Source organism: Nesoenas mayeri (assembly GCF_963082525.1).
Source record: "Nesoenas mayeri genome assembly, chromosome: 3".
NCBI lineage: Eukaryota > Metazoa > Chordata > Aves > Columbiformes > Columbidae > Nesoenas > Nesoenas mayeri.
The window spans coordinates 37,739,704-37,752,577 of record NC_137544.1 but is presented as its reverse complement, the minus strand read 5'-3'; the positions used below and the strand labels follow the sequence as shown (position 1 = coordinate 37,752,577).

General features: G+C 40.3%; 1 protein-coding gene across 1 annotated transcript in view; it reads right to left on the bottom strand.

Annotated features, from left to right (window-relative positions):
* Positions 1-11,385, bottom strand: part of ZNF292 (zinc finger protein 292) — a 49,702-nt gene extending 38,317 nt beyond the window's left edge. The window contains exon 1 of the mRNA XM_080341776.1: positions 11,150-11,385. Within this exon, the coding sequence (XP_080197902.1) occupies positions 11,150-11,311 (162 nt within the window). The 5' untranslated portion in view covers positions 11,312-11,385. The remainder of the gene's footprint in view (positions 1-11,149) is intronic.
* Positions 11,386-12,874: the final 1,489 nt, after the last annotated feature.

Here is a 12,874-nt window from a genome sequence, read left to right as displayed (position 1 = left end):
TGTGAAAAATACATTTACATTTCTAAGGCAGAGTCTATGTTGAGCAAAAGTTTGAAGAAAAGCACCTCAGCAGATACAGAAGCAGAAATAGAGGAAAAGCTTATGGGGCTCTGCTACAACTCTCGGAGTAGTAATTATGTCATCTACTGTCACCAAGAAAATATCACAAACAACGCAGCAAGGGAGAGAAACAACTGATTCTGCAAAGTTAATTACCAAACACAGAACCTTCTGTTAACTGATAGATGCTTCTCTCCTCAAATATAAGTCAGAAGGAGCAAGATTATGTATGTATTATGTATGTTTTTCACATCAGTATGCTGGACATACTGCATGAGCTCGGATTGCTAATTACAAAATTGAAAGAGGCAAAACAAAAGAGAAATTACTTTGGTGCTATTCCTCTCTTTATTCTTTTGCTTAAAATTCAAAACCCAGCTAGTTTTAGAAAAACTTGAAAAACCTAGAAAATTAAGTCTCTGCTTACATCCATAGACTACTTTAAATAAGCAAATTATTTACCAGGAAATAACTACATTAAGCCTCATGCTTTATCACATATAGTAGCAGAAATTATCCTTCTTTAGGCTCATCTTTAATCTTTCAACATTTTGCACTCAACATGTTCTTTCTGATATTTTCAGTAGTATCTGATTTCTCTCTTGCACCCTTATACATAAGTAAACCTGTCATAGTTCTAGGCTACGTTTCTGTCTCTTCGGGTTTTCATTCAGGTCTCAATTTAATGTTGTCATCCCAACCTCACTATTTTAGTCTGTTTAGTTAAAAACAATATTCAGTAGTTGGCCATTAAACAGGCATTTCAGCAATGTGGTGGGATGTTCATTACAGTAAAATTTTATCCACTGCCAGGAAGTCTAATTTACCTATTCTTTTAATTATCAGACTGGCATGTGGGCAGAATAAAAATAGGAAGATAGCCAGAAATAACTATGTCTAACCTGAAAACATGTGCATTTCCTGCAATATAGGTGACTTGAAGCTGCTCAGTCAAGTGACATAAGACATTACAAAAATTTCTGTAGTTCATCTGCATCACATTTTTGTATCAGTTGTTCTTATCAGCTGAAAGCAACTTCTCCCACTGCTACTTCAAACCTTTTTAATTCTGATGAGAACTTAATTGATAATCTCTTTCCTCAGTAAAATGTTACTTGCCATTTTAAGCTTGTCTATTCAGCAGAGTTAAATTGACATCCCAAAGGATGTTTCCATCTGATCTATGTTTCCTGTGAAAGAACAAGGCAACATCTACCTGATTCAGAGTCCGATAACCAACTGTGTCCTTATACTAGTTCTGCTGCCATGTCCATGCGTGAAGGAGGAGGGGAGCCAAGACTGTATGTTCTCCTGAATACGTTACCAAGCCTGAGCAGAACTCGGAGCTCCTGCCATCACACTGACGTGGTTCTTGAAGTCTGGCTGGGTAACCAAAAGCAGTGTTCAATTGCCATGCCAGTTTTACCTAGAACACTATGCAAGTTCCAGATCTGTAAAACTGGGATATTTAAGTTTTACCATCTTCACTATTATGGATTTGTCATCAAAAGTTACTTTTATCCAGGCTATTCTCTTCAAAAGAGCGACCCTCCAATGATTAACGTTCAGACTGTCTTGTGATTCTGAACATTTAATCTCTCCTTGTCCTCATCCTTGTGTTCATTTTGTTATAAAACACTACATTATCACAAGCTCCTGAGATGAGCAGGAATCACAAGACTGCAGAACTCCTTACACGTAATCTGATTTAATGCCGGATCACTAAATGTACATTATTATCAAAACAGTATTCAGTGTATCAGCTATATAAATATCAAACAGGATTTATCTATTCACCAGAATCAATTCCCTCCATAATTTTGAATAACAAAAGACAAAAGGAGTCCTACCAAATTCTGTTCTTTATGATATACACGAGACTGAGAAAACAACATTATATTCACTATCAGCTGAAATGAAAACTCTTAAGATAGCTACTATATTCAACTCAAAAGACCTAAAAGAATTTATTTGCTTAAAGAAATCAAAGAATTTTACTCCATGGAGTTCAGTTTCTCAAAGCAATAATTGCATCTGTCCAGCAGCTTGGAGAGAATGAACACCAGGAGCCAATATCTGAAGCCACATGGAGCTTTGGCAGAAGTTGCCCATATTACATGAGGTCTCATAAGTACAAAGAATTGTGTCACTAGCTCAGAACAATTATTAAAAAAAAAAAAAAAAAAAAATCAGGCGAGGACTACAGTAGTTAGCATAGGATTTTCCCAGTTCTCTGACAAAATATGAATTTTCTTTAGCTTCATATATGGAATAATTAAGCCAGAAATATTACATACCAAAAAACTGTACAACAGTCACAAAAGAGAAAATGGAAAAGAAATTTCATCAAACTATTCTTAACAAAAACTACAGGCAAGTTTAGTCCAATTTCCTACTAGAACAGAACCATTTTCTGAGAATGATTTTATAAAGCTCCATTGACTTTTTCATGTTACATATGCTTTCTTTCTGAATGTCTTTGTTCTGCCAAGTACCAGGTGTTATTAGATTAACTCCTCCCAAATGAAACAGTACAGTTCATCCTTAGAGATGAATGATCCCAGAAATAACACCATGGAATTGTATTTCATGCATATTTGGAAAGACAAATAGAAAATATTACTCCACACCTCAAAAAACCCCCACCTACACGCTTTCTTAAAACACTGAGACATTAAGGCCCCATCATATGCAAAAGCACAGACCTAATAAAATGGAGAATACTATTTCAAGAGATACTTTCGAGTCATATTGTTTACCTGTAATTTAAACTTCAGTTTGCAAGTAGTTGTACATCATTTTAGAGAAGCTGATGACATAAGAATGTTACGCTAGTTTCCCTCATAAAAACTAGAGAATTATATACACTGCACTGTAAATGCTCAAGGATTTGGATGGAGGCCTTTAAAAACAACACTAACAAAAACCTTTTGATATATATATCCATTCCTGGAGCACCATTTCTTGAAGATGTGCTCCATACAAGAATTTGAAATAGTTTATCTGGCTTGTGTATTAGTTCAGGTAATGTAACACAATGAAGAAACAATATGTTGATGTCTTCTAACAGTTCCTGTTTGACTCCTAATTTAGAGAGGTCTTATCGCCTTCAAGATATAGTATGTCTGTATAAAGCCTAAAGTAAAGAAATACTATGACATTCAAAGAGTGGAATAATAGAAAAGGCCAGGTAAAATTCACTGATTCTTAGTCAGAATGGAAGCAAAGATTGTCCAGAAGAGCCCTTTTTTTTTTCTGCCTTCCCTCAAGATCTGTGGTTTATGAGGTATTCTCTAACAAGATAATAATAATAATAATGAGAGACATAGGAAAAAGACAGAACTTTCAAATAGACATAGAACTTCCTTATCAATAAACTGAAAGACAATGTGTATGTTTTGATGAGATGCCTTACTGAACATTAATATTAACAAAAATATATATTCTTTGTACAGTCCTGCACAATATGGACACAGTCAATATTTTATGTTTTTAAACAGTGAATCTTCAATAATCATAGTTTTAGAAAGCAACCTAGATATTATTGATATACGTTATTCGAAAATGGGGAAAAAAGTTTGGATTTAGGGGAAAAGGTAGAGGCAGGAATATATGTGCCAGTAGAGAAAGTACCTAATCTGTTTAGTTATGCCAGCATAGATGTGTAGCTACTGCTTAAAGCCAATTATTATGGGTAAACTGATGTCTAAAGTAAGGTCTTCAGATTGTTTTTTAAATGGCTGAAGGACAGGGTAAAGCAGTATGCCTCTAAGTTTTTGAATGGGCAATAAGAATCAACAGTATTATGGAGGAAAAATAACTGTAACCACACTTCATACTCCGTTAGTATTAACTTTTGGTTAAAAGTATTTCTTAAAAAAATGGTAGTTTGCTGATAGGAGGGGTTTTCTGAATAACATCAGTAAAAGCACTAAGTAACTTTAACTCAGCAAAAATTTTGTATCAGGGTAACTATGAAACTAAGTATCCGTTTGTCAAAATTAAGTATCTATTTATCAAACAGAAAGCTCTTTATCACAGAAATTAAGTGGAATTCTTGATTTTAGTATCATATGCAGTACCTTACATAGAAAAGTGAGCTTTTGTAAAGATTCTGAAGTTTTATTAATGTTGGTCCCTTCATCTACACGTTGTCATCTTCTAAACTACCTTAATTTATTATGCTCCCGAGAACTATCACTCTTCACTGGACTATTCATACTTGGAAGGATAAATAATATGCTCTGCAAGAAAAACACTTAAATCCTAAATCTTACATGGGTTGTCACCTTCTTAACGAATTCTTACGAGATTGTTACCTTCCCTGCACGCAAGTACTTCAAAACCACATAGATTCCCAGGACATAATAACAAAGCAAAAAGGAAATGGGGCAGGGGGGGAGGGGAAAAAAAATATCAAGGACTGCAAAAACTGTTCGCAAAAGTGGAAACTGGAGAAAGACTGAAAACAGCCTTGAAAAATCTAAGAGGTGCTTTGAACAGGAAAGGAGTACGCTACTTGCCATGTCTACATGGGACAGGATAAACCACAGTAGTCTTAAATTGCAACAAGAGATTAGAGATCAAGTTAGACTGTAAGGGGGAAAAATGTTTGAAGGCAAAGACAACTGAACTAAAATGTATTATTCCATGGAGTTCTCCTGGCATCTTTCTCATTGAAAATTTTTGTGAACAGGTTAAACAAGCATTTGTAGCTATGGCTTACCCACAATTAATCCTGCTTTGGAAGCACGGTCTAGCTAACTGAGATCTCTTCCAGATACATGTTCCATACAGGGAAAACACTGCCAAACCCAGCTGGTTCAAAAGGGAAGTTTTCAAAACTAAAAGTTCTTCTGACTGTTCTTTCTTAACTGTCTACCTATAGAGTTTTTAATACAGAAAAAACAATTTATTCAAAAAGAAAAAAATATAAATGATTCCTTTTTTATTATACACTGATTGCATTTTACAAAAATGAAAAGACTCAATTTATATTACAACAGATCTTTAACTCAAAACTGTCACCAAAATGAGTTTAGGGTTCCACTCATCTGCCCAACAATAATATTAAAAGACTGTTATTAAAGATTTAGCTTTTTTAATACGCAGATTATAAAGAAAACACACATCTAAAACTAACTGTACCAGTTCTGGTTATCCTAGTAACTGGGAAACAATTAAAATGAACTACAGAAAGCTACATTTTATAAGGCATAAGCTAAACACGCGCTGAACTAAACTTGCTGCCTGAACATATTAGGTATTTTCCCCTCCCTCCCCGGCCCAGTCCACGTGTACCACATTTTGGCACTTTTTATGCTCAAACATACTTGACTAAAATTATCATGATCACACACACACACAAAGAAGACAGTATGGCAGAAATCTGCGACATTAGTACAATTAGAAAAGCAAATCAATGAGACTGATTTTCAGAGAGATATGCAGGTAAATTAACTATTTCAGTCACATCCACTTACTTTGATACAGGAAAATTCGTATTAATAAAAACTTATCGTAGAGAGCTCATAAGTTCTAATGAAGACTATCTCTAATGTGGCATGATGCTGATGCTAGATGCCATTACTGAGGACAAGGATTACAGCAATTATGCTTATTGGTTAGACTTGCCATAAACAGTGAGGGTGCTTTTTTCTAAACACACACACATTATATCCAGATATGCACACATACCATATTATTTGAAATCAAGACGATTTCTCTGACTCTCCATAGTTTAACTGAAAAAAATCAGGGGGTGTCATTCCACTCCCATCCTCCCAGGTCACTCAGATAATGTTTGGCATGGCAGGTCTTACAGTGATGCAGGAGCACAAAAATGCCCCAAGCATCTCAAAGTTTGCATGAGATGACCCAGTGATCACAGTAGTTTTTCTTCACGCACTTAGGAATCTATGTGGTGTACTATATATAGTTCAGCAGATTTCTTGTGAATTCTGGCAGCTGTACACCTCTCCCTGAATGGGATATCATCTAGAGATCACAGGCACAAAGGCGAAATGGAAAAGTATTAGAAGATACAATGGAAATCTTACACTTACAGTAACATATATAGAAAAAATAGCAACTATGAGACCAGGAAGAAACACTGTGTGGGAGAGGCAAATGTGCAAAGACAGAAACATCAAAACAGAAGCTTTTAAGGGTTAGTTCAGTGTCGAAATCACTCACTGGACTCAAAAGAAAACACTTTAAATTTAAAGAAGTAGAAGTCATAGAATAGAAGAGAGAGACCTGGTTTACACAGGAAATCATTAAACTGAAAGCTCAAAAATCAGCAACCTTACCAACTTTCACATTCCAGCAGTTTGTGACTGTATTGCATAAAGATCACTGTTAGCTGTTGATCCAAACAGCATCAAGGGTGGATGTCTACCTATGCACTCAGTGAAGAGTTTGATGAACACTGATTGGAGTAAGAGACCAGGTGTGATATTAAGAAAAAGAGGAAACGTCTTCTTCTTATATTAAAAGGGCAACTGATGTTTTGCTGATGGTATTTTTCACTGTCAGTGAATACCCATCTTATGGTCACATCAGGAAGACGGTCATCACAACTGCATGTGCTTGATGAAATAGTTGAGGTCTTCATATACAGGAAGGCTCTTGGCAAGGGATCATACTCTAATTCCTATGGGAAAAAATGAAGCAGTCTACTGAAACACTTCTTTGTACTGAATTAACACATACCAAGTTTGGATAAATCCCAAAGTTGTAGCTAAAAGGTTTAAGGGAGGCTTTATTTCAAATTCTATGGACAGAATTGAAGACTGAAGAGCTAGCTGAGAATACAGAGACAAATGGAAGAAGATGGCAACAGTGAAGTGGGTGACAGCACCAGAAAGTTGTGAAGTTTGTGAGATGTAAAAACTGAAAGCCAATTGTAGCGAGGTATAAAAAAAAAGAAAAAAAGACTAAACTCCAACAGAAACAAATAATTAGTGAAAGCTTTATAATTTTATTGTATATTGATTACAGGTATTTAACTTTAAAAAAGCTTTTTAGGTAGAGCTACGTTTGTTTGCTTTTAGAAGGGACATCTTATATTTGGATTAGTACAGTATATATTCCCAAACATTACCAAAATCCAGTCTTAGCATATCAGCACAGAGAGATAAATAAATAAAAAGAAGGGTAGGAGGGTAGGACCTTGAGGTATTAAGGCAGGTTCAGTACCCACATGTTCAGATTCAGAAAAGAGATAAAAAGTCAAACAACAATGGAAGGAAGACTAATAAGCTCAAAGACGAAATATGTCAATGACACAAAAACAGGCAGGGTAAGTAAACGTATCACAAAGATTTCACAACTAACTAGCTACAAAAGAAAATTTGTTACTAGCCTGCAATTTGGTATTTAAGAAAATAAAGGTTACATTGGGTAATGATCAAGTGGAAGGGAACACAGCCCACAGTGAACACACCAGCATCAAGTTCACCTAGTGCTCAGGGGAAAAAAAAAAAAAAAACAACAAAACCTAAACATTTTGGTCTTCTCTAACTGAATACAATCAACAGATTGCCTTTAAGAGTTAAATTTGAAAATAATCTGATGAGCCACCACGTGGTGACAAGAACAGCAATCTTTCTTTGGACCATTCCGAATTCTTGCAAAATTCACACTTTCAATTTTTAGTCACTACAGCTGAAGATACTTGTTTTGTCTACCCCAGTCTGTACACATATTGTTTGTGACAATGTAACTGTTTGTCACTGATTTTCTAATTACCAGATTGCAACAGAAGAGCATGAATCACAATTAAAAAGTCATTTAAAATACATATGTATGGATGTGAACTTCACTTGATAACAAATAAAAATAATGTTATCTGTTCCATGTTGGCAATAGTGAACACAACTACATTCATATATATATATGGTACAGGATTAAGGTTCAGTCTATAATCCCCTTAAATTGTAAGAATAATTGCATTATTTCACATTGCAATCAGCAGCCAAACACAAAAATATTTATAGCTAATGAAATGATGCATATAAAATACATAAAAATAAACTTTATTCTTACAACAGAAAAAAAACCCCAGTTCTATAATATTATCTTCTGTCAAGGTACAAAGGGTCTTGTTTTTCTGTGTTTGTAACAGTTGTAATACACTGTTGGGTTATAAACAAATAGTTCAAACAGAGATTTTTCAAAACTAGATAAGGGATTTGGCCATACAACTCCCACTTCATTTAATGAAAGCAGAATACTTAAATACCTTATTTGCCTTTGAACCTATGGATCTTTCAATGTCTTATTGCACATTCATTAGCTTCCTTCAATATGAAAATACACTACCCACTTCATTTAAAAAAAAAAAAAAAATTACTTATGGCAACAAGCTATGTGGTTGCTGGGCTCTAGAGTCACTATTTGGCAAAATAAAATAAGGACACAGGACTTTCCAAGTTCTGGGTAGTTATTTCATGCTTAGAAACTAAGCATGAAAAAAGTGTGTGAAATCATACTGAGATAACCACCAAAAATATTTCTTCAGTACTGCACTTTCAGACTTAAGATATAAATAAGACTCTACGTTTTATCTATATGACCAGTCAAATTATTATTTCATACAAATATATTCAAACACTTTAATCCAGAAATCACAGCAGATGCTTTTAAACTGTTACTTAAAAGAGGTTTCTGAAACGGCTTTTACTATTACATGAATTTGCTATAACCTCTGTCATGCAGTGCAAGCTAAGCCTACTATTTGAATCATGGATACTATTTTGTGTTAGACCAAATGAAGGATTAAAACTGTAGAAAAAGCTGAATAAGTATTTTGGCACCACCAGCACAGGTGAAGAGATTGAAAAAAATGTCTGTTGAACCAATATAAATATATCTGGCCAACAACAACACTATTTAATACATTAAGCACCTGTTTAGACCCCGGGTTAAAATCTGAAAAGCAAGATCTTTCAATATTGAATGGCATATCTCAACTCTTAGTGTTACACATCAGTCTTCATCCTGCAAAAACAAATACAGCTTTCCTTTAAGTCTTAGTATAGAAGGGACAGCGACTTATTTCAAAACAGCATAGATTTTTATCTAAGTCACTTTCTACACAACTGTTTTGTCCAGTGAGACTTGTTTTTAAAAAGTGTATTTTTAAGAAAATTAGTAAACTTAGGCCTTACACTGGACCTTTGCAACAGCCACTAAAATAAGAATAACATTAATTTTTTAAAAACTTTAAATCAATCAACTACTGAAGCAACTCACTAAGCACACACAATCACAATTTCAGTGATAAATCTCTTTCAGACACCAGTATCTACTCTGTATACGTCAAGCATGGTGTCTTCAGTCACACCTACCCAACTACTTCAGTTCAATGAACAGCTCATTCACAAGCTGGAAGTCGAGCTGGAGCCAGGAAAGACAGACTTCCACCTCCCAGAGTATGAATTTAAGAAAGCAGGCACAAAGATTAAACAGACTGAAAACACAGCAATCTGAACCAACACAAACTAATTTTGTATCTGTGCATCTATATGGACATTCTACCCAAATACAATATGATAAATTTTGACTGAAGAAAAAGAACCGGAAATATGATTCCTGTACATATAAAGTAAAATACTAGAAAGGCATACATTTAAAATATTTAGTAGTGAATCCCCCCCGGCAGCAAAATAGAGCCCAGTTTAATCCAGAGGTGACAGACATGTAAATTAGCAGCGCTACAATGGCTACCACCAAGAATCAAGTCTTTAAGAAAACAGATATAAAATCACAAATAAAACACATTTCAAACCGACGATGTGAATTCATCCATGTCCGTTCCACCTTTTAAAAATTTGCCTACATTCTGTGAATGGGTGACAGTAATGTGTAAACAAACATGATCACTTTTATCAAATAGGCTATTAAACTGATAGCAAAGCTACAGAAGCAGTGGTTTCTGTGAATTTCTGTGGCCTAAAATATTTATGAACTTGTTTTATACATCGTGTCATAGCTAATGCTAACTAAGCAAGGACAACTAAGAGAAATCAGGGCAACGTATAGACACATACGTAACTAAAACGAAGTGGTGTGTTTTAGCTGTAGGGCTAGCACCACAAAGTTTGTTTAGAAAGGGATACTCTGCAGGGTCACTCGTTCAGAAGAAACACCTGCAAACAGCCCTGCTTCAGGACCAGCCCAAGCCCTAGGGAAGCAGGGACAACACTCATAGCCACAATAACCACACACAATGATGCTTCAAACAGCGCCGGCTCGGGAGCCCTCTCCTGAGCTGGGATTGCGCTCCCTTGACAGGGCGAGAAAACAAGAATGCGGCATCGCAGCCCTAGGGATCTGCCAGCATCGCGGGCGACTTAGTTTAGTCCATCACCACTTCACCGCCTTCTCTCTCCCGGGAGGGCAAAACCGCCGCTATCCCTCCAGGGTACGAGATAGGGAAGGGAGAGGGAAAGTGGGGGAGGAGGAGGGTTGCTCGGGCATAGAGCAGGAGCCCCGAGCAGAGGAGACCTGGGACCGACTTCCAGCTCCTTCCCGGCCCCTCGGCGGAGAAGCGCTGCCCCATCTCCCGACCTGCCGCCTGCCTCCCTTCGCCTCCGTGGGAGGGGGGTGCCGGAGGGAAAGGGACGGGAGCAGGGGGGCCCTCAGTCCGCCACCGCCAGGAACAAAGGGCCCTTCGATAAGCCGAGCCGCAGAGCACAACAAAGGGGCCTAGAGACCGCGAGAACCGGGGCGGCCGCCGGGGAGGGGGGGAGAAGAAACGGGGGGATTACAGGCCCGGCCGGAGCGGCTCCCGGCGCAGGGGGCACGGGCGGTCTCATCCCAGCCCACAAAGAGCGGCGGCGTCAATCGCCCCGCGGCGCCCGGTCCGGCCCGGAGCGCTCACTGCCCGCGCGTCCTGCCCCCGCCGGGCCAACCGCCGCACCGGGCCGTTGGCTGCGGCTCCCTCCCCGGCGCCCCGGCGGGGGCGGCGCTGCTCCCGCCCGGCCCCCCGCTCCCTCTCAGCCGGGCAGACGCGCACACACACCTCGCGGGGGAGGGGAGAGCGCGGGCGGGGGCAGGGAAGGAAGGGAAGAGGCGGCCTGACCTGGCAGAGCTGCTTGCAGTACTCGGTAGCCGCTTGCACTGCCGGCTCGGAGCTCTCCCGCAGCCCCGTCTCTAGCTCCACTAGCCGCTCCCGCAGGCGCCGCAGCTCCAGGAGGTCGCCACCTAGGCTACCGCTCTCCTGCTCGGCCTCCTCGTCCGCCATCTTCGCACCCCGCTCCGTCGCGTACGCAGCCCCCCCTTCGCTGCCTCGGCCTCTCGGCCCCCCCCGCGCGTTCCGTTGCCAGGTCACGTGATTACACAATGCCACGTTCCGGGGAGGGGTCACGTGCCGGAGTAGAGACGGGGGGGGCGGGGAGGGGGGGTCGCGCGCGCGCGCGCGCGCTCTCCGTCCCCCGCGGCGCAGCGCTGGGCCGGGGAGGGGCGAGCGCGAGAAGGGGGCGCGCCCCCGCGCGTCACGTGACGGCGACGCCACGCGCCTGGCGGCCGCACGGCCACGTGACGGCGCTCCCCGCCCTCCAGCCGACGGGTTTTGGCGGCAAACGGCAGCAAATGGCGGCAGCTTCTGCTCGACGGGCCTGCTGCGGAAAGGCCTCGCCGGGGCGGCCCTTGCCGCTGTTTCTCGGGTTCTGAAGGCGCTGGCAGCGTTTGCGTGGCCTGATCGTGCCAGAGCTACAGCCTCCTACCAGCCCTTGCTTCGTGGAGAGAGGCTGCGGCTCTCCCCAGGGACCTCAACAGGCTACGTGTTCCCTGCTCTCACCCAAGAGTGCTGCATGGCACCTGCTGCGTCAGCCGTGGTCAACACTGCTGGAGTTTCGTTGGGTGTTGTTCTCTGTTCTTTTTTGCTCTGTGGGAAGCAACAGGGTGTGTTAGGTCAAGGATATCACTGTGTTGTCTTCCTCATATCTATATAATCTAATCTTTATTATCTTTATTATCACTTGAAGTATGGCTTTGCTCTTCTTCAAGTGAAGCAATTGACATCTGGAGGTTGTGGGAGGCTTTGCTCCCCACACATTCCTGGTGCTGGGCCTAATTCCCTCACACACACTGGTGGTGTCTTCAGCACAGTGTAAAGCTCCAGTGATGGGTGTTGACATCTCCTGCCTCTGCCTGAGAAGCTGTGGAGACTCTTTCACCTGTCACAAATATTGGAAATCCTGGAGAATGCCCCGAGGCACTGAGTATGACGAACAGAAAAATATGGGCTTGGTGGGCACTGAATTGGCATGGATACGTGGTTTGCACAGTTTTTTTGGCTGTATAGGTTGACAGGCTGACGGCTTCGCTCTCCATTGCCAGCGTTCATTGAGGAAATGCGTTACTGTAGTGAGAGCACTGTCTGCTGGGACTGGATGATTTCTCTTAGCTAGCAGTGAGAGAAGGTGCATTGTGTTAAGCCAGGCATTTCACAACATCTGGAAAACAATGAACCCTCTGGTATTTGGCACTAACTGTAGTCAGGTGTAACATTTTTTTGGCTGGAGAAACTGTAGCTGTAGGGTCCTCATTATGTCATTCAGTCTTGCTCGGACACAGGTTTAACATGACATCCTGCACATGCAAGCTTACCTTGTATGACCATTGGACCGATTTGATGATTTTATTCTCCTTTCTTTGTCACAAAGGAAAATGGGTGCTACCTGTTTCTTGTATACTGTCAAAAGCTGATGCATGTGATGGAATGAACGCTAAATCGGAGCTGGAAAGAGAAGAGGTTCTTCAGAGATTGCAGAAACATTAGTCTGCAAGTGTAGACTTTAATAGT